The sequence below is a fragment of the Stegostoma tigrinum genome, chromosome 27, assembly GCF_030684315.1.
Source record: "Stegostoma tigrinum isolate sSteTig4 chromosome 27, sSteTig4.hap1, whole genome shotgun sequence".
NCBI classification, from domain to species: domain Eukaryota; kingdom Metazoa; phylum Chordata; class Chondrichthyes; order Orectolobiformes; family Stegostomatidae; genus Stegostoma; species Stegostoma tigrinum.
Window position 1 is genome coordinate 19,595,858 of NC_081380.1, and position 22,334 is coordinate 19,618,191.

Consider the following 22,334-nt stretch of genomic DNA (forward strand, 5'->3'; position numbering starts at 1 on the left):
AAAGGTAGTGGTGGCTGCCTTCTTAAACAACTGCAGTTCTTGTTTTCTGAAGCTACACTCAGTATTCCTGTTATTTTGTTTTCTTCTGCACAGACTTCCAAGGTATTTATGTGGAAGTGACTTCCAAAACCAGAAAAAAATGGTGTGAACAGCTTTGGTATCCCAGGATCCACATACGGAAACTTAGAACGGCAGCACACGTGTAGCTTAAAAGGGATAATGATTACACCCAAAATGCTACTCAGAATGGGTTTGGACACAGTGACACTGAAGAAGTGGAAGTGTATTTCTAAGCCAGGATGGAGAATGGCTTGGAAGGGAACTTGAAAGTGGTGGTGCTCCCATGTATCTGCTGCCCTTGTCCTTCTAGAGGGTAGTAGTCATGAATTTGGAAGGTGCTGTCTATGGAGACTTGGAAAATTTCTGCACTGTATCTTGTAGATGATGCACAGTGCAGTTACTATACATCAATTGTGGAGTGAGTGAATGTTTAGGGTTGTAGTGCCAACAAAGAAGCTTGCTTTATCCTGGACGATGACAAGCTTCATGAATGTTGTTGGAGTTGCACTCATCCAGCCAGGCTTCTTAAGCCTCTAAAATGTTGGTAGTAGGGGAATTCAGCATGGTTATTGAATGTCAAGGTGCAACGGTTAGATTTGCTCTTATTAAGAGATAGTTATTGCTTGCAACTTGTGCGACATGCATGTTCTTTGATACTTGTCAGCCTAAGCATGAATACTGTCCAAGTTTTGCTGCATTTGGACATGGACTGCTGTAATCAAAGAGTCATCAATGGTGCTGACACTGTGCAATTATCAGCCAACATCCAGTTTCTGATATGGGATGGAGGAAAGGTCATTCACGAAGCAGCTGAAGATGGCTGGGCCTTGGATACCACCCTGAGGAACTCTTGCAGTGATGTCCAAGAGCTGAGATGGCATACCTCCAATAATAACTTGATCTTCCATAGGTTTAATTCCAACCAGCTAGATTTCCTTCATTTTTCTCACAGATCTATGAACTCATGGAGGTGTTTACAGTAGAGAAAGAGGCCATTCAGCTCATTGTGTCTGAACCAGTTACGAAGATCTGACTACATTAATCCTCCTTCTCCAAAGGATGATATCTCCTATTTGCCTCCCTCAACAGTCTGGGATATAACTAATCCAAACTGATGGATTTATCTTTTTCTAAGGTTGCTAAATCAATGAGGATCTCTCTCTCTCCCTATGTTCATTTCTTCTAATATATCACAGTCCTCCATCTTCATTTCTCTACTTGCATTGACTATTTCCAGTGTGATGACTATTGCAAAGCTTCATTGAGAACTGTGCCCAAATACAGGTTACCTCTCTTGTCCCTAGTGGGCGCTACTTATTTTCTTGCTCTTTTAAGTAATTTTAAAAATGCTTTGGGTTTTCTTTTACTCTATTTGCCAACACATTCACACACACACACGCTTTCCTATTTTTAAGATTCCCGCCCGCATTTATATACCCCACTAGGAACTCTGTTTTATTAAACCATTTGGCTTCTGCTTTTTGTTTCTTAATTCTAACTGTTTTTTGCCCTTGAAATCCAGGATTCTTCAGGCCTGGACCCACATTTTGTCTTTATTGGAAAATACTTTGTTGGCTTTTCTGTGTATGGATTAGAGAGGTTCTCTTGGAAGCAATTTGAGAATTTTATTGTCTCTCACACACCAAAACTATCCCAGCTGATATGTGGATAGTTAAAACACCTCACTGTTACTGCATTATTATTCTTACACTTGCCTGAAATTTGACTCGATGTTTGATCCTCTGTCTTTTCCTGATTGGTATGTACTACAGGCCCCATAAACAAAGATTATGTTTGCTCTTTTTGTGTTGTTTCATTTCTCCGCCATAATGCAGAGATTGGATAAATCACCCGCTTACTTGCTAAAACATAGGCCTGGATATTTTCTAATCAACCCGTTCAGAAACGTTATTATGCACCTCTGGAGCAGGGAGGACTTGAACCCAGGTCTCCTGGTATTGGGGACTCTACCACTACACCAAAAGAACCTCCCCCACAAACCCTTCGTCGTATTGAACCCTTTCGGTGGCCATTTAAGGATTTCAATCCACCTGCCGCACTACACTGAGCAGTGGGAGAGCGCTGGGTGCAGAAATAGTGTCCCTACCTCTGAATAACGAAGCCCATATTGTAGCTTCCTCCCCTTTCCCACAATTGTGCAATAGCACCTCTGAAGAGGTTGATTAGAAAATATCTACACTGAGCAGGAGAAGGAGGAATAAATATGAATATGCTTTTTCACAAAGTAGCTGCAATGGTGGAAACAAAGGACAGGGTTGGGGAAGGGGCACTTTCTTTGGGGACATGGGGGTGCCCTGTGCCCATCAGTGGCAGCCTCACTCCAATAAAATCATACCTCTACACTGTGCCTCCCCATTTGACCTCTAACACCTTCCACATTAGGGTGCTCAATTCCTCTGCACACAAAAACATTGCATCTTATCAGTTTCTGGTGTCCATTATCATTCTTCATGGGCTTCCTTGGAACTCCAGCAGCATTCAATACAGTCTTTGGGTGCTGCTGGGAATGGAAGAGCCACCAACCAATCTGATTGGCTGGCAGCTCTGAAGGGCAGGGCCTCCCTTCGCCGAGGGGAGGATTCACAGCACGACATTGTGGATGGGCAGTGGGGGCAGGGTAAAAGAGGCTCCTTTGAAGTTTGTGACCAACTTTTCTTAGAGGAAGGCAAATCAATTTATTTCCTCCCCCAATCTCTATAAAACGTAGCTCACAGTATTGGGGGTAAATTTGCCCAGATAAGGTGGTACCAAAAACACATCATCAAGCAATCTACCTTTAATGAGTGTACTACATTCACTTCCAGTACAGTGGAAGAGCATTTTAGATAATTATTTGAGAAAATAGTTTTTCTTCATTGCAATTGTTAATCAACTGTGTCCTTAAATGACAGTGGCATTTTCAGCGTTTCTGTGTTGGTCTATTGTTGTACTTTAAGGTCACAGTCTTCTGCTGATGGTTGACTGGAAACCGCTCCCATGCTTACAGCCAGCCATTGATCCAACGGAAGGATTTACTGATTGAAATATCAACCTCTTTGGCATGATGCCACTGGTGTCTGCTCTGCCATTCAGTATGATCGTGAGCCACTGTTATATACCATGTGCCAACTTCACATATCCACTGTATTTCTTGCCACATATATATATATATATATATATATATATATATATAAGGTATCTAAATGACACTTGATTCTACATAAATCAGAAACAGAAATTCCTGGAAAGACCGAGCAGGTCTGGCATCAAATATGGAGAGGAGGCAGAGGGCCCTTCTTCATCAGTACACCAGTGCCACATTCTTGATCAAAGGTTTGAAATAAGACTCATTACAGCAAAAATTAGTGTCGGGGGGGGGGAGCAGAAATAGAATCACCACATTCTATGAAATACGGAAAGCAGTGACTGAAACTGACAGAAACAAATACCTGCAGCTCCTGCCTGGTCCGCCCAGCCCCATAATGACAAAGCTTGATGTAGTCATCGAAACAAACTACAAAGAACATGTGCTTCCTGTCATGTGTCAATGAGCTTTTCTTTCCCCCCCAAGGACAATCCTAAACTGCCGCATCACTTCAATTCTTGAAGCTCATCTCTAGGTTATATCCATTTCTAATATCTTAAATTTTTTATATATGATTTCTGTTATTAATATCGATGCTGGAGTATGGCGACTTAAACACTTTGCATTGTACTTCTTGGAAAAATACAAGTGACAATAACTTAATATTCTCTTCTACCTTTTTATGAGCCTTCTGTGGCCATCAAATCCCGATGACTTAACACAATTCTTCTGGCCCAAAGTTAGGGGCTGCAGTTTCTCAACATAAGCCTACTCTTTTAAAAAATTAATAACACACACCAGGAATGCCAGATTTAAAATTTTAAAAAATGAATTTGAAATAATAAATACATAAAATTGCACTGCTTTTAATCTATTACTAAAATATTGCTGTCTTCAAACAATGAATGTCCATGCTTTCACTGCAGCTGAAAAACCTTTTTGTTTAAATAGTTTCATTGTTCATTCTTATTTTTTAATAAGGGCAACCCATTTCACTTTTTTCTTTGCCTGAAGTTAAGCTGTCAAGGTTGAAGACTACATGTTATCTGAAGTGAAAGATCAAAGATGAATATTAGAGTAGACTCTTGGCTCTCAATAATACCAACCACACTAACTACAACATCCTGTTTGTTCAAACAGCAAATCCAACTCGTGCCCAAACACCAATTATAACATATTCTATTTTGATAGCTCTTTACAAGATTTTCAATAACTTGAGGTCAAGGTAAAACCGAACACACCAGCGCTGATGTCAGTTGAATCAAACAGGTTTTGTCAGCTCGGACAAGCAAATGAGAACTTGTCTACACCATCTGCAAAATTCCATGTGAAGTCTAGTAGCTGCAACAACAGAGAGGGATCGTTTTCATTCAGTACTGGACTTCAGACAGGAGTTTTTATAAAAAAAGAGAAAATGAGGTGAAAGGGAGGTCAGAACCATCACCATTTTTAAACCTGGTCACAGTGACACATATGGCTTCACTGTGTTTGTCGAAATTTATAGACTCCCTCAATATGTATTCATCCTCACCTCAGAAAAGTTGTGAAATTCTCACTTACTACTTAGCTTTCTGTACTTAAGCACACATTAGCAATCTTCTAATATAATGATCAATCTTTTCTTGTTTACTTTTTACATACCCATACTGTGTCAACCAGTCTAGACTATACCTCACCATCGTCTCTCCCTCAAGTCCAATGGGGATAGACTTGAGGGTATATCTATTACAAAAATGGTGCGGCCATCCATCACCAGATTAGTGAAGTTCTACAGTTCCACACTCCCACCCATTGAAGTTACACTACTCTTGGAGAGGTTTAAAGCAATAAATGCTAGAGATCACAGAGAGTCAGGCAGGATCCATGGAGACAGAGTAAGCTAACATTTCGAGTCTAGGTTACTCTTCATCATAGCATCAAAGTGAAGTGTAGAGGGGACAGCATTTATGCTATTGTGAGGGTGGGGTGGGGGGGGTGGGGGGGGGAGGCAATGTATGATGCTGGTGAAGAAAACGTGTTGATAATTCAGATTAAGTGACCTGAATGTGAGAAGGGCAGAACAATGGTGTGTCTGACTGCCAGACTGGAAAGAACTGGCAGTCCCACTGGGGTGGGGGGAGGGGAGAGGGGACATGGTGACAGAGAATGTAACAAGTAAAGCTAAAAGAGAAGGAATGGGAGTCGGTTAACAACTTGAAGGTGTTGAACTCAATATTAAGTCCAGAATGTTGTTCCTACAGTTAGCATTGTGATTCTCTGGAACCCTGTAGCATGCCAAGGACAGAAGTAGGCACGTGAGCAGGATGCTGTGTTAAGATGACCAACTATGGGAAGGTCAGGGTCTTGCTTGCGCACAGACCGGAGGTGTTCTACAAAGCGGTCACCCAGTCTGGGTTTGGTTTCTCCAATGTAGACTAGACCTAGGACAGTTAAATTAATCCTGACTTCTTTTCTCCGTTAAGCAACTACCTATGTAAACTCCTTTTCTTTTGCCTCCTTTATCATCACATGTAACAAAAAGGGTTATGTTTGCCACTGAAAGAGATGCACAATCTAGTCAGTTCTTTCTGCTTTTTTTTACTCATCTCTGCTAAAACCAGGCTTCCTCCAGTGTATCCAACCTTATCCTTAACCAAAATGCCCAATTCTTTTTCTTCTCTTTCTCCTTTCAAACACATAGATCAGGCAAGCCCTTCTCACCCATGTAAGAAATACTTCTTTTGCCTAGATCGCATTGTCATTTAATTATTAACTAAACAACCATTTCAGTCTCTCAAAGTTGCTGACGACATCAATGTTTTCTTCTCTGGTTCTTCATTCTGTTAAAACCACAGCTATCACCCCTCCATCAAATCCCCAGAGAATCCTCCATTCTCATAAACTTCTGTTGAATTAGATGTTGATCCCAAATCTATTCTTATTTTTCCTAGAACTCCTGATTTGAATCTTTCCCAGAAGTTCTCATCACGCAATGTTGGAACATCCCAAACAAGCAGTCACAAACAAAATTCTTTGTGAATGTGACCTTATGATTTTAATAACTTACCCTTCATTCCTCATGCTTTCTATAGCTTTTGACATAACTAGCTGTTCCATTTGCCTTCAAATGCTCTGTTCTATTGTCCAGAGACAGTAGGAACTGCAGATGCTGGAAAATCTGAAATAACAAGGTGTAGAGCTGGATGAACACAGCAGGCCGAGCAGCATCAGAAGAACAGGAAGGCTGACGTTTCGGGCCTAGACCCTTCTTCAGAAATGGGGGAGGGGAAGGGGATTCTGAAATAAATAGGGAGCGGGGGGAGGCAGATAGAAGCGGAGAAGACAGGTGGAGAGGAGACAGACAGGTCAAAGAGGCAGGGATGGGGCCAATAAAGGTGAGTGTAGGTGGGGAGGTAAAGAGGGGATAGGTCAGTCCAGGGAAAACAGACAGGTTAAGGGGGCAGGATGAGGCTGGTGGGTAGGAGATGGCGGTGGGGCTTGAGATGGGAGGAGGGGATAGGTGGGAGGAAGGACAGGTTAGGGGAGCGGGGACAAGCTTGGCTGGTTTTGGGAGGCAGTAGGGGGTGGGGAGATTTTGAAGCTTGTGAAGTCCACATTGACACCATTGGGCTGCAGAGTTCCCAAGCAGAATATGAGGTGCTGTTCCCGGCAACCACCTGGAAACCGATATCCATTTGAAGACCACTGACTCCCGTAGCTACCTAGAATACACCTCCTCCCACCCACTTTCCGGAAAAAAATGCCATCCTCTACTCCCAATTCCTTTGCCTCCACTGCATCTGTTCCCAGGATGAGGCATTCCACTCCCATACATCTCAGATGTTCTCTTTTTTCAAGGACTGCAACATCCCCATCGCAGTGGTCGAGAACGTCCTCAGCCACGTCTGCTGCATTTCTCGCAACTCATCCTTCACACCCTGTCCCCACATTAACAACCCAAACAGAATCCCCCTCGTCCTCACGTACCAACCACCAACCTCCAGATTCAACCCATCGTTCTACGATACTTCTGCCATCTGCAATCCGACCCCACCACCAAATACATTTTTCCCACCCCACCCTTGTCTGCGTTCTGGTGGGACCGCTCTCTCCGTGACTCCCTTGTCCGGTCCACAGTCCCCTCCAGCCCCACCACACCCGGCACTTTTCCCAGCAACCACAGGAAGTGCTACACCTGCCCCAACACCTCCCTCCTCACCCCCATCCCAGGCCCCAAGAAGATTTTCCACATCAAGCAGATGTTTAACCGCACATCCGCCAATGTGGTATACTGCATCTGCTGTTCCCGTTGCGGCCTCTTCTACATCGAGAAAACCAAGCAGAGGCTTGGGGATCGCTTTGCAGAACACCTACGCTCGATTCGCACTAAACAACTGCACCTCCCAGTCGCAAATCATTTCAACTACCCCTCCCATTCCTCAGGTAACACGTCCAACCTGGGCCTCCTGCAGTGCCACAACGATGCTACCCGAAGGTTGCAGGAACAGCACCTCATATTCCACTTGGGAATACTGCAGCCCAATGGTATCAATGTGGGCTTCACAAGCTTCAAAATCTCCATTCCCACTACCGCATCCCAAAACTAGCCCAGCTTGTCCCCGCCTCCCTAACCTGTCCTTCCTCCCACCTATCCCCTCCTCCCACCTCAAGATGCACCCCCATCTCCTACCTACTGGCCTCATCCTGCCCCCTTGACTGTCCATCCTACCTGGACTGACCTATATCCTCCCTACCTCCCCACCTACCCTCATTTTTAGTGGCTCCATCCCCGCCTCTTTGACCTGTCTGTCTCCTCTCCACCTATCTCCTCCTCTATCCATCTTCTATCCGCCTCCCCATCTCTGTCTATTTATTTCAGAATCCCCTTCCCCTCCTCCATTTCTGAAGAAGGGTCTAGGCCCAAAACATCAACCTTCCTGCTCCTATGATGCTGCTTGGCCTGCTGCGTTCATCCAGCTCTATAACTTGTTAACTGTCCAGTTTTGTGGCGCAGCTCTCGCTTCACCGTATTTTTACCTATACAATCCTGGAGCTCCAGCAAGGGTTTCTCCTCACACTTTCAGATTGTTACTGCTGGATTCCCCAAAGGATCTACCTCAGCCAGCTCCTCTTCTCTATCTAGATACTGTTATGTGAGATCATCTGCAGCCATGAAGTTATCTTCCACATTTGTATCCAGTAGTATTTTAGCACCATAAGCTCCACGTTGTGATGTTACTCAATGGATAATCAATTTGGCTTGAGCTACATTTACTTGCATGTAAACACTGGAATGAATGAAGCCATCATCTTTAAATCCTACCACAGGTTTCAGACGCTCCCCACAAGTTTCACCCTCCACTTTAACCAGTTGCCACTTGAATGAAAGCCTTCACAACTTCAGCACCTTGTTCACCTCTAACCTGAGCTTCTCGCTCCATGCATCCTTCGTGATGCAAATTGCCACTGTGAAATGGAAATAGGAAAAGGCCATTCAGTGTCAGGCCATGACTTTAACTCCATGTATATATCTTGGTTCACTAATTAACTTTTGAGCAGCTTTTTTTTTTAAACAAGAGAGAGATAGAAAGGCTTAGAAAATAAATTCCAGGATTTAGGGTCTACAGAGCTCAAAGATGGGTGCCGACAATTGCAATCTGCGATGTGCATGACAAGTTCAGAGAGCCTGGAGGGCTGGAGGGAGTTTCAGTGATATGGTGCTGCGGAAACCATTAGAGAGATTTGTAAACAAGGATGAGAATATTATCAATGAGGCATTGCTGGATTGAGAGGCAATGCAAATTAGGAAGCATAGGCATGATGGGTGAATTGGACTTGGCACAAGTTAGGATTCTGACAGCATAGGCTGACGATGGTGAGGCTGAGTGTTGGGAAGTTGGTCAGGAAAACATAACCCAGAGGATGTGAATCCAAACTTTACCACTGCAAGTTGTGAAATTCAGTTCAGCAAGGTGTCCATTTGAGAGATAACTTCAGAAAATAAACATGCAACACACTTCACCGGGGGGCCCTGACGATGTTACCTACCAGAGCGATGATACGTTTACAATCAAACCTAATGGCTTGGTGAGCAAGTCTACAAATTCATCCACAACCTGAGCTACAAATCTTCTTGAAAACTTTACGTATGCAAGTTGTCAGATTGTCAAAACTACTTCACCAAGATGATCTGGGGCAGCTTGGCCTTTGTGACGATCATTTTATTTACCTTGATTCTTAAGGCCCTCAGAGCATCTGGTGATAGGTTAATATTACCTCATTTACACCACTCACCTCATAAGAACAGATGAATAGAAGTTTGATTTTGATAGATTCTCTGGCATGTTGGTGTGAACTATGATGACAGGATTATAGAATCAGTACAGTGTCGAAGCAGGCCATTCAGCCCATCGAATCCACACCGATCCTCCAAAGAGCATCCCACCCACAGCCAACGCCCGATCCTATCCCCATCACACTACATTTCCCATGGCTAATCCACTTAGCCTGCACACCCCGGAAACAATTTAGCATGGCCGACCCACCTTACCTGCACATCTTTGGATTTTGATTGGGAATGATTTCTCCTAGAACAGCTCAGGCTTGTTCTAATTAACACACACTGCAATGTTCAACGCATTGTTCTCAGAATAGAGATAGGTGTCATAAATTCAAAAGAAAGATGAAGCTTCTTACGCCATTCTTATGATCCCCAGCGATGTTATTGGGCTCTCTTTGGTAGACTGACTATTCCTGCACTGGGAGGCTTGGGTTGTGCCCGACCTTCTCCAGTGGTGTGTCATAAAATCGTTCAACAGGTTGATTAGCAAAATAGATTAATAATAAAAATGCTCTTGATCCTCTCACCTGTCTGCTGGCAAAAGCAAGGTTGAACCAAGAGGGATCCATGTGCTGGCTTGACCTCCTTGTGGATAAACGAAGTTTTTCATGGTCACAAATACATGCCATTCTGAGGATGTATGCAGTGCAGTTGACTCTTGCATCTGCAAAGACTTCACAGATTGCATGAAGAAGGATTTACACCATTGTGGAGTGGCTTTTTTGTAGCGTACAACAGGTGATAAAAATATACTGACTGGATGTAGCAAATGCTGACAAAAAGCAGCAATGACTGGCAGTGTGGTCTGCGGGCAGTTGGCATTGCCAGCACTGAGCTTAAAAACAAACCAGCCGACAAACATGCCTGAATTACAAGTCAACACATTCCTTAGAGGCTGTATCCTAACACAGATATCACTGCATGCTGTATCAACAACTGGAGCTATTCATGTTTGTATGCGACACCGAACAAGAAGCAACAGAGAACACGAAAGGCAAACTCCATGACATTCAACCGTTAATTCTACCTGAGCAGGTAGGCGAAAAATCCTTGTAAGAGAGGCCACACCAGCAATGGGGGCGTGTAGTCAGCTCTAGTTTAGTACGACCCTTCTTTTGCTGCTCTACCCTCTCATTTTAATCTCCCATTTAGTGAAGGCCCACAAAAACATAATGTTCATCAACAGCTGAAACATGCAACTCGTTCTGAAGACAGTACGTTGCCCTGATATCATGTTTCTCTCTTTTCACAGATACTACTTGACCTGCTGTGCATTTCCAGAATTTTTGGTATCCGTTTGAGATTTCCAGGACCCAACTAGTTTGCTTTTGTATACGCAATGCAATTCCTTTTTTGGGCAGCATTATAAGTGCCATTTTTGTTTTGCTATCCAAGGATTGAGAGGTATTCAGATCTTGAGGGATCTAAATAAAACAGATAGGGAGAAACTATTTTTATTAAAGCAAGGATTGTGAACCAGAGGCACAGGTTTAATATGACACAGCAAGAACTGCAGATGCTGGAGTCAGAGGCAACACAATGTAGCGCTGGAGGGAAACAGCTGGCCAGGCAGCAGACAAACAGGAAGGTTGACATTTTGGGTCGGGACCCTTCTTCAGAAATGGGAAGGAGGAAAGGAGCTGGGAAATAAATAGAGAGAGGAGGGGCGGGGCTATGGAAGGTGGGTGGGATGGTGATAGGTGAGCGCAGATAGGTAGTAGTGGGGATTGGGTCAGTGAGGTGGGAGGGTCAGATAGGTGGAAGAGAAGATGGACAGGTTCTGTCAGGTCATGGAGGCGGGGATGAGAGGGAGGGTTGGGCATGGGGTGAGGCTGGGGTTGGAGAGATTTTAAAACTGGTGACATCCACGTTTGGGCCATTGGGTTGTACGCTCCCAAGGCAGAATAATGAGGTGCTGCGCCTCCAGTTTGTGGATGATTTCATTGTGACACTGGAGGCAGCCCAGGATGGACATGTTGTCCAGGAGAGAGGGGGAGTTGAAATGGCTCGCGACTGGAAGGTGTTGTTTGTCGTGAACAGAGTGCGGATGCTCTACAAAACAGTGTCCGAGTCTTCGCTTAGTCTCACAGGTGTAGAGGAAGCCACATCGGGAGCAGTGGATGCAGTAGAACCCCTGTCTAATGTGACAGGTTTGTTTTGTGCCTTGAATGCAGGTGAGGGGGGAGGTGTCGGGACAAGTCTGGCACTTCCTATGGTTGCAGCGAAAGGTGCCGAGGGCGATGGGGTTGGGGGACAGTCTATCCTTGGCACTAGGCAATGGCAGAGAATCAAGTCACTATCTGTAAGTTCAGATTGTGTTACCACTGTTGATGAGTCTGGACGTTTAAGAATGGATACTGTGCATATTAAGCACTGAAGCAGATGTGGGGGATCATACCGAGCCAAATGTTCAGAACACAACCTTAATTGGAGTTGTCACTAGACTGTACACAGCTTGACATCAAGTATCTCCCTAGCCGCATTTTTCCTTCAACAGTCTAGGATGAAGTCCCGGGCATTTGTTAGCTCACAGTTACTTACTCAGTACCACTTCTCCAAATTGCTTCCTTTCTTCAATTTACCAATTTAGAGCAACTTCTGGCATGTTATTATTATCTTCTGTAGTAATATTTGTTCAATTTATCCGCCATTGCCTTATTTGCCATTAATTCTCCAGGCTCAATTTCAAAAGGATCAATGTCAACTTTGTTAATAAAAACCTAAAGAACGGCAGATACAGTAAATCAGGAACAAAAACAAAGTTGCTGGAACCGCTCAGCAGGTCTGGCAGCATCGATGAAGGAAAAAAAAGAGTTAACGTTTCAGGCCCCTTGCCCTGTACTCAGAACGGAGGAAGGTTCTGAGGAAGGGTCACCGGACCCAAAACATTAACTCTGTTTTTTTCCTTCACAGTTGCTGCCAGTCTGCTGAGCTTCTCCAGCACCTTTGTTTTTGTTCCTTACTTTGTTAATGGTTCTTTTTAAAATGAAATCATAGAAACTTTTACCATCCTGTTTTAATATTTCTGACTAGCTTTCCCTCACAGTCTGAGATAATGGGAACTGCAGATGCTGGAGAATCCAAGATAACAAAGTGTGGAGCTGGATGAACACAGCAGGTCACGCAGCATCTTAGGAGCACAAGAGCTGACATTTCGGGTCTAGGCCCGAAACATCAGCTCTTGCGCTCCTAAGATGCTGCTTGACCTGCTGTGCTCATCCAGCTTCACACTTTGTTATCTCATTCCCTCGCAGTCTTATTTTTTTCCCCACTTCATTAATATTTTTTCATCCTTCTTTGTTTTTTTAAATGTTCTCCCAATCTTCTGATGAGCCATTTACTTTTTTGCATAAATTTATGCTTCTACATTTAACACTTTCTTTTATCCTTTCTAGTTAATCAAGAATGGTGATTTTTTTTCTCTTACTTGGTGGTATGTATATGATGTAATAGAAAAGCAGCTGTCAATGAGACCACATGAAGGTAACAGCAATGGTGACAAGTGGCATCACAAATCTGAGCAAAATAGTACTTATCACAGGCAGCATCACTTTGCTGAAGTTAACCGAATAGTCTGCGGAGTAAAACTATAGAACAGATTCTGAAATAAGTGGAGAGACATTGACACCCATAGCTAGAGAGAACTAGGCCACACCACAGACTGGTGCTCATCCTGTGCACCAATTACTTTTCTTAAGATTTTATAAATGTACAGTCTATCAAATGCACAGTAGATTGGGCCTCTGTACAAATGCAAGGCTACTTTAAATGCAGGATCATAAGAACAGGGACAGCAGGCATCAATTCAATTTCCGACGTTAACATCAAATTACTTATTTAATTTCACGCCTGATGAAGCATCATATAGCTACACACAGAATCATTTCACTTCATTTGTTATGCCATGTTTTTTCAGTTCTTAGCTTGTCTGCCAACTGACAATTTTAATTACGACATGAATTTGATTGCACTTTTGAATAATTAGCACATCAAACACAAACCATTTAAGCACCCTACATTTCACATAAAGGTGTGTGCATATATCGGCATGACGCCCAATGCTTGCTGATAACAGTGTATATTTAAAGAGGGCTTGTGCTGGGGGGTGGCGGTGGCAGTGGCGGTGGAGGGAGAGAGATGGAGGGCAGCGCAGTGGTGAAGATCATTAGCCAGATGTCTTATACTTACATCACTCAGTCTTTCATGTGAGCAGCTCCGGTTGGAAGCCTTAGAATCACTGCTGACACTTTCACTGTCACTGTCCCTGCAGCTGTGCTGAGAAGGCTTGAGCTACAAAGCAAAGAGAAAAAAAGATGAAAGCTATAAAGATGGAGGTAGGGACAGTCTTATCAGTCTCCAGCAGCAAACTCGTAGAAAGCAGTAGGAGTCATTTTCCAGACACAATCAAAAAATACATTTAAGAAATGGAAAATGATATGAACCAAATGTCTGAGCCTAACGGTCTGGAGAACAGTGCATAATGTTTGTGAACTTCTCATCAGAGCCAAGTCAGGATTTATTAGCTTGCTTTGGTGCATTTTTCAACCAGTTATCATAGTCAACCCCCCTCAGATTCTCTCTTAACTGTTTATGCACAAACAGCCAACAGAATGAACCAAGCTAAAATAGGTGTATCACATAATACGGTGGGAATTGTTTACCATGATGGGCTATATCATATGGTAGTACATTTGTACAAGCAGTATTTTATAGGACAATAAAAATGAGGTCAGAGAGAGAAAAAAAATTGCCATTTACCAACACCATCCATCATTTACAGCAAACAGCAGAAAAAAAACACCCTGGAGTAAAACATATAATTAAAATGAAACAGCCTTTTTTGTAGCCATTAGCACTTTGAATGGATGCTTTTCCTAAGAGGACTGCAACTGGGTCAAAGGCAGTGAATCGCTTTGTCGCCTAAATAGGAAATGTGAGAAGAATGAGATGCCACGAGCAGCTACTATTCAGCCTGATGTGCATATCATGCCACACAAAAATAGCTGAAAGGGACATAATATACTGGTTGGAAAGAGGAGAGACCTCTCTCAATGGACTTAAAGACAGAAAACTATCTGAATCCACTAATTATTTTACTTAATAAAGATTCCATAATGAAGCGACAAATCCAATGTTCAAAAATGCACAAGTAAGGAAAGACTCAAAGTGTGGAAGGCACACAGTGATCTGAACAAAGAATTTATTTTCACCAATGATGCCAAGTCCAATCCATCACTTTTATAATATGAATCAAGTTATTTGATATTGATGCTTACCAAGCTTGTCATTTTGCCATATTGCCCCAATAGACAGTAATTTAGTCTTCTGCATAGTCAATGTGTCAACACTAACTGTTTAAAGTTATTCTTTTCTGCTCTTTCCAATAGGTGGTAAGTGATACCTCTGCCTAGTTAAATTAGCAAATATTTCATTAAATGCATCAAGATTAAACTTGGCAGCCACTTGGTTCAACATTGTTAGCATTCACATGGTCTTAAAAGGTAAGACAAGGAAAAGAAACTATGAAATGAGGAACCAGGAACCTTAAACTGGCTATCCAAAATGTCAACAGAAAAACAACAGGGGAAAACTATGTAACTGAAAAGTTTGACAGCATTTGTATAGCACCCAGAAATCTTACATGTTAACACTTTTGGTATTACATTTGCTAAATTGCATAAACAGAAATTAGAAATTCTTATCAGTGAATATTATATAAGAATGTTTAGTGCACTTACGATTACTTTTTTGTGCATTATCTTCCACAAGTTGTCTTTGAGATTTTGTGCAAAAATGGTACTTTGAGCAATTACTATTAACGTGTCAAGCATTCACCAATTGGAATTCATAGAACCATAGAATCCCTACAGTGTGGAAACTGGCTTTTCGGCCCAATAGGTCCACACCAAATCTGACAGAATCCCACCCAGACCCATTCTCCTGTAACCCACCTAATCTACACATCCCTGAACACTGTGGGCAATTTAGCATGGCCAATCCACCTAGCCTGCACATCTTTGGACTGTGGGAGGAAACTGGAGCACCCGGAGGAAACCCACGCAGACACAGGGAGAATGTGCAAACTCCACACAGACAGTCACCCGAGGCTGGAATCGAACCAGGTCCCTGGCTCTGTGAGGCTGCAGTGCTAACCACTGTGCCACCGTGCTGGTGGAATTAACACCCATGATGCCTATTCATCAGGGAAGAGAACCCAAATGTAATCAAACTGATTTACACAAGACGAAAGTGAAGATTTCATCTGTTTACTATGTGTGATGGATCACAAATCTGAATATAAAGAACATTTACGGTTTTGCTACAAGTAACACCAGAAATCTCAACACAAGAACTGATCCACAAGTGAAAGCTACACCTGCAACCAATATAGACTATTAATTGAAAACGTCACAACATGTGGGGTCTCATCAGATTTTCACTTCTCTTCCATTTACCATTTCTGTTGAGGAAAATCTGTGTTGATACAAGATTGAAATCTATAGGGCAAGGTCAAACATATTTATACTCTTGGTTTCCTGCATTGTTTACCATTCTTTAACTGAAGGGATACACAAAATCTATGTGTAGACCTTATCAATTTCGAACTACACCCTATGAAAGGTATGTCAGTGTGGGCTCAAGTTGAGTTGTTCCCAGATATTGTCTCCTTCCTTTGAAAGGGCATCTTTGACACACTCAAACCGTCCTTGTACAGCCTTGTCAAACTGGAGATGGTGGGACTTCACAAGCTTCAAAATCTCCACACCTCGAATGCATCCCAAAACCAGCCCAGTTCGACCCCACCTCCCTAACTTATCCGTCCTTCCCACCTATCCCCTCTTCCCACCTCAAGCCCCAACCCCACCTCCTACCTACCAGCCTCATCCTGCTTCCTTGACCTGTCTGTCCTCCCTGGACTGACCTATCCCCACCTACACTCATCTTTATTAGCTCTATCCCTGCCCCTTTGACCTGTCTGTCTCCTCTCCACCTATCTGCTCCTTTATCCATCTTCCATCCGCCACCCCCCTCCCCCCTATTTATTTCAGAATCTCCTTCCCCTACCCCATTTCTGAAGAAGGGTCCAGATCCAAGGGTCAGCTCACCTGCTCTTCTGATGCTGCCTGGCCTCCTGCATTCATCCAGCTCTACACCTTGTTATCTCTTGTCAAACTGGAAGCTTATTATGAACAGGAACCTGTATCTCAGCATTCTGTGACATAGTTGCAGAGACAGGACATTGTTCTTATGGCTTGTACACAAGATTGTGAACAACACGTTCTTCTTACTGTTTGTCAATGTGTACAACTCCTTTATGCTACCCAGAAATCAATTTGAGTGCATAGTAGTCCAGACAGGCAGGATCAGTTCAAAGTATTATAGGATTGCAATTGAACATATTGGGAGCAGCAATTTTAACACATATAATAAAACAGAATAATAGTCAAAGATCTGATAAATCCAATTTCAAGATTATGAAATATACAAACACAATCTGTACTAAAATAATAATTTGGCAAAACTTCCTTTCAACTTTAAATCGTCAAACATTAGAATTATTGTAACTATCACTGCATATTTTAGCTCCATACGTTGATATACTTGAAATGATGGAATTCATAACCTTAAACATTTCTTTGAATTGTAGAGACCAAAAAAAAATTCAACTTCAGTTTAACGCACAGCGTTGGAGTTCATTTTGATAGGAATATTATACAACCAAAATTTCTAACACTACTTATTGGATCGCTCAACTTTAAACTTAAACGCTCCCTTTATCCATACCAGAATGTAATTTTCTTTTCACAAAATACAGTCGTTTGACAACAACCAACGGGCTAATTTCCTCACTCTTCAAAACATGGCAAGGAATTAACTTATACAGCACCCTTTTCATTTAACTTGCACCATCAAAACTGCCAGGAACTACATCTGTCATTGATTTCCACACAGCAAGTGTTCTGTTTTTATAACACTGTTATTTAAAGAAGAATTTTTCCACTCTGTCTCATTTTAGTTTATCATGCACAATTTACAACTGTTTTTAATAAGCAATCAGCATGTATCCCTGGAATAATGTGAACAAGACCATATCCACATTACTGACGGTTTTTAAACCTAATTTATCCTTCTTTGATGTTTAATGGTTAGCTGTTGAAAGAAAAATGAGCGCAAACCTGTTAACACTTTAAAAACTACATTAACTCTTATGAGGCATTGATAGGAAGGCACAGAATGGTGAGATGTCGTTGAAAAAGTAAAAAAAACTCCAATAAAAAAAATCGGTACCCCTAGCGTAACATCCAACTGTCAGATGGACTCAAGTGTAATTTGCCAAGTGCTACATTAGTACCTGTAGTGACCACAGCATAGATGCTCTGGTTCAGTTGATATGCATCAAAAACAAGGGCAAGATTTTAAAAAGACATGAGCGGCAACTTTTTGTTTCTCCACAGAGTGTGGTTGATGTGTGAAATGAACGTCCAGAGGAATTACTGGATGCAGGTAGAATGACAACGTTTTAAAGACATTTGGATAAGTACTTGAATAAGAAATGTTTGGCGGGATATGGGCCAAACGCAGGCACGTGGGACGAGTTTAGTTTAGGATTATGCTTGGCACGAACCGGTTGGACCGAAGGGACTGTTTCCGTACAGTATGTCTCTATGTCTCTATAAGCGAGCTAAAGCTCACGTATGGGGTTATGACATACGTGTGCCATAAAACTCAGCCACCAAGAGATCATCAGGTTGCAATTTATGTGTAGAAGGAATACTCGTCACATTTCTGCTTACAATACAAACACAATTATTTGCACTTGTACAGCACCTTTACTTTGCAAACATCCCAATCAGTACATAAGCATGTTACAATGACAGTACAATACTGAACAATGAACAACACCTCATCAAAGATTCCAAACTATGTTATTCTACAACTCAAACAAATGGATATCTATCAGCAAGTTGAGACTCATTTATTCAGGGTCTTTTGACACAATGGGGATGTCGCTATCTCAGGGCCACATGTTCTGGGTTCAGGCCTGACCTCAAAATGTGATGGCCACGGATATGCATCAAAACACATCCAAACAAGTTGGCTAAAAGTAAGATATCTACTCATTAATTGATTGACTTCCTATCAAACCCCTGAGGACTCCATACCTTCCTAGACATATAACAGAAAGATTTGCTTTTGCACGTGACAGAGAATTAGTATTGTGTTACGTTTCATGGTCAGAATGTCAATATATCTTTAAAAGACACACTCATGATATGATCACAGTATCAAAGCATTTGGCCCGAAGGTGTAAAGTCTCAAATGTCATCTTCACTCGGATCACATGAAGCATGGCATGCTATTGAAAGCGCACTGTTCTTTTTAAGCTAACAGCTTGATGTGACCCCAGACACTGATATACTTGTGAAGGCAATATTTATGAAAGTTAGTCAGCTATAATCAATGATAATGGGAACTGCAGATGCTGGAGAATCCAAGATTATAAAGTGTGAAGCTGGATGAACACAGCAGGCCAAGCAGCATCTCAGGAGCACAAAAGCTGACGTTTCAGGCCTAGACCCTTCCTCTGATGAAGGGTCTAGGCCCGAAATGTCAACTTTTGTGCTCTTGAGATGCTGCTTGGCCTGCTGTGTTCATCCAGCTTCACACTTTATTATCTTAAGCTATAATCAATGTCTGTTGGATTCTTCAATATCATGTTATCCATGCCTCGTTTCTTATGTTATGAGGGATAACATAAGCAATGCTGCCTCAGGAAGAATACCCTGTTGGAGGTAAAACCCACATTATCCAGGGCCACCTGCTGTTTACAATATTACTTCTCTCAGATATGACAGCTCCATAATTACAGGTCTGTTTCATTCTGCTGTCTATTAACTTGTGATTTTCACATCAGAATTCAATTCGCAAAAAAAATGTAATTAAAATATCTAATTTTATTTTCTGAAGAACAAAACATCAGTTGAAAAATTCTGGAAAGAACACAGGAAGTAAAATAAATGTCCAGAGGAGACACATCACATGAAAATAAATCTCTACCTTAATATTCATATCCACTCACAAATTTAGCAATTTACTGCCATCACGATTCAGGGATGGTACATCAAGGTCTCTGTTAGTATGACAGAACTCTGGTTTTATTTTGTGTGTGAAACTAATTAGATTGTTCTTTTAAGAGAGTCAGCACAGCCAATGATGGATTGAATGGTTGATTTCCGTCTTGTTTATTTCCATGCTTCTATAATGAGCTCTCACAGCAAATGATGAAAAGCTTGGTCAGAAAGCAAAGTTTTAGCAAGCATTGAAAAGGAGGTGAGACACAGACAGCAGGGCAGAAAGCTTCAAGGGGGCTAATTCCTGAGCTTTGGGCATGCATAGCCAAAGAAAATTGGGAAGACTGAAAAGGCTAGAATGTGCGAAACAGAATTTAAGTGAAAATAAAAATGATGTAGTTGGGTTTCAGCTCACCACCAAAGCTTGATCTGAGCGTAATGACTAAACTGTCAGTAAAGACTTCAGGGAGAACCAAGTGCTGACCAACTGATCAACATGGTTAAGGTATTATGGGCTCCTGGTATTAATGCAGTATTTATTCATGAACACAGCTTTAGGCATTAGATGTTTTCACTATGAGTGCATTGCCCAAGGAAGATGACAGACAAAAATGTTTCGGATTTGGTGAGTTTTATAATGGGATTTTCACACTGCATTTATACTGCTGCAAGCTAACAAGGGTATTAATGTTAAGTCCAATGGGGCTATGGTAGCTGACAGAAAAAGCAAAGTAGAATTTGCCAGACAAGAACATTTAAGCATTCTCTGCTGCCCCCAACAGCCACACTTCTTCTTTCATCTAGGAGGCAGGATTTTTGCATAGTGCTTTCTCTTCATCATCAGTATACAGGACACACACTGGCAAAAGCAGGACGCACACACACATGGACTTAGAAATCCAACAAATGGCTAGCTGACAACTTTAATAAATGCACTAACTGGAAACTGCACTAAATATAAACCCATGACATGCAAACTCCATTGTAAATGCGTCCAGGACCCAAGAGTTATTATAAATTAACCAGGATGTACATCAACCATTCCATTATTTGTATAACAGGCAGCTATGGCAGAAATACCAGATGTTAATTCTTTGCTCATCAATGTTCTTTGAAGATAGATTCCTTTCCATTGAATTCTTAAAGAGGTCTTGTTGCATAGTGGATAATGTCCCCATTTCTGATCCGGGTTTAACCTCCAAATCAGGACTTAATCACCACTGGAGGTGTGACCAGAATACAACCAACGTGGATGAGGATCAAATTGTAAGTCCTTCCAGCACAGGCCAATAGCAGATGCCAAGTATAAAAGAGATTCCTGGTCAACCATGTGACAGGAAGAAATTGGACCTACTACCATTACTATCTATAGCTCCATACTGAAGCAAGCATTAAAAGTACACATTTGCCATAGCGACCCCGACTTGAAGGGCCGATTGGCTGACTTGGTTGGACAGCTAGTGCTGTGGATCAGATTGGTGTTAACAGCAGGGGGTTCGATCCCTACTCCATCTGGCATGGATTTGGGACCTGCCTCTTTGCCCTCCCTGCGAAAAACATCGCGATACTATGGATTGAGCATATCTTCAGGCAGAGAATACAGGAAGAATGGTGACTCCTGAAACGATGGAGTAGCTGGCTGTTCCCTCTGAAGGAGTAGGTAAAATCTAAAAGTGACTTTAAACGTCTGTTACTGGAGCTCAAATTCAAACTGATCCTTGCTCAATGACCCTGAAGTATATTTCTCTCCATGTGATGCAGCGTTTACATTGGCTTATCAGACCACGTAATTGCTTTGGAGTCAAACTGTCATGATTGCAAAAACCAGACATTTACTCCCAGTGTAGTACTAAAGGAACACTGCACTCTGGAGAGGTGCCATCTTTCACTAAGTCCTTAAACTGAGGGCTAGCCTGTCCTCTCAGGTGAAAGATAACATAAACACTACTTTGAAGAAGAGCGTTGAGAGTTATCTCCAGTCCCCTAGCCAATGTTGATCTGTTAACCAACATTAGTAAAACATATTATTTCCAGCCATTACTTGGCTGTTTATGGGAGCTTGCTGCGTGGTCATGTTTCCTTCACTAAAACAGTGACCACACCTGAAAAAGTACTTTAGTTGTAACATGTTTTTGGATACCCCAAGGTCACAAAAGGTTCTATTCTTCTCATCAATAAACTAACATGAGTGCAGAGTAGCATTTGCTCCCACAGCTCCATTTGTATTCCCATGTACTTTTCCAACAAAATTAGTGAGAAGAAAATATCGCACTTAGCCTCGAGCTAATTAATGGGTTGAAAAATGTTGGTTGTCTTAGTGCTGGGAAAATGCCTGACAGAGATAAAATGGTTACTGAAACTGAGAGTTTTGTTAAAAATCCTGTCTTTCTGTAGCAGCAGAAAGGTATGCTGCAGTTTTCAGTCATTGAGATTCCATGTCATCAGCTCTCGGTTTCCCTTAGCAATGCCTGGCAACAGCTGCACAGTTCTGCAGTAATAAACCTGGGAGAGTTTAATGGATTTTATTGTTCTGCATCAATGTTTAAGCATCAGCATTCTTACATCCTAGGATCCTAAAGTCCCTTGAGAGCTGCATTGAGGAGATCTCATTTACCTAAAAGCGTTTATAAATTTTTAATTTGATTTAACAAGTAAATTAACAAGTCCCTTATTCAAGCAAGTTTTATGGTCTTGTGTCACTCAAAAATGGCTGTGAAGGTTTTATGCATAACCCAGTGTGCTACTGAGGGCCACTGTCATAAATTGTCTGCTCAGTGTTCATGTGTGAATAGGCACT

The 22,334-nt window shown here is 42.1% G+C and overlaps 1 protein-coding gene across 11 annotated transcripts in view; it reads right to left on the minus strand.

The window, feature by feature from the left end:
* The window catches only part of auts2a (activator of transcription and developmental regulator AUTS2 a), a 1,178,234-nt gene that overhangs the window by 648,984 nt on the left and 506,916 nt on the right, over positions 1 to 22,334 (minus strand). For all 11 annotated transcript variants that reach the window (XM_048556878.2, XM_059655523.1, XM_048556879.2 and 8 more), the window contains one exon: positions 13,653 to 13,754. In XM_048556878.2, the coding sequence (XP_048412835.2) occupies positions 13,653 to 13,754 (102 nt within the window). The remainder of the gene's footprint in view (positions 1 to 13,652; positions 13,755 to 22,334) is intronic.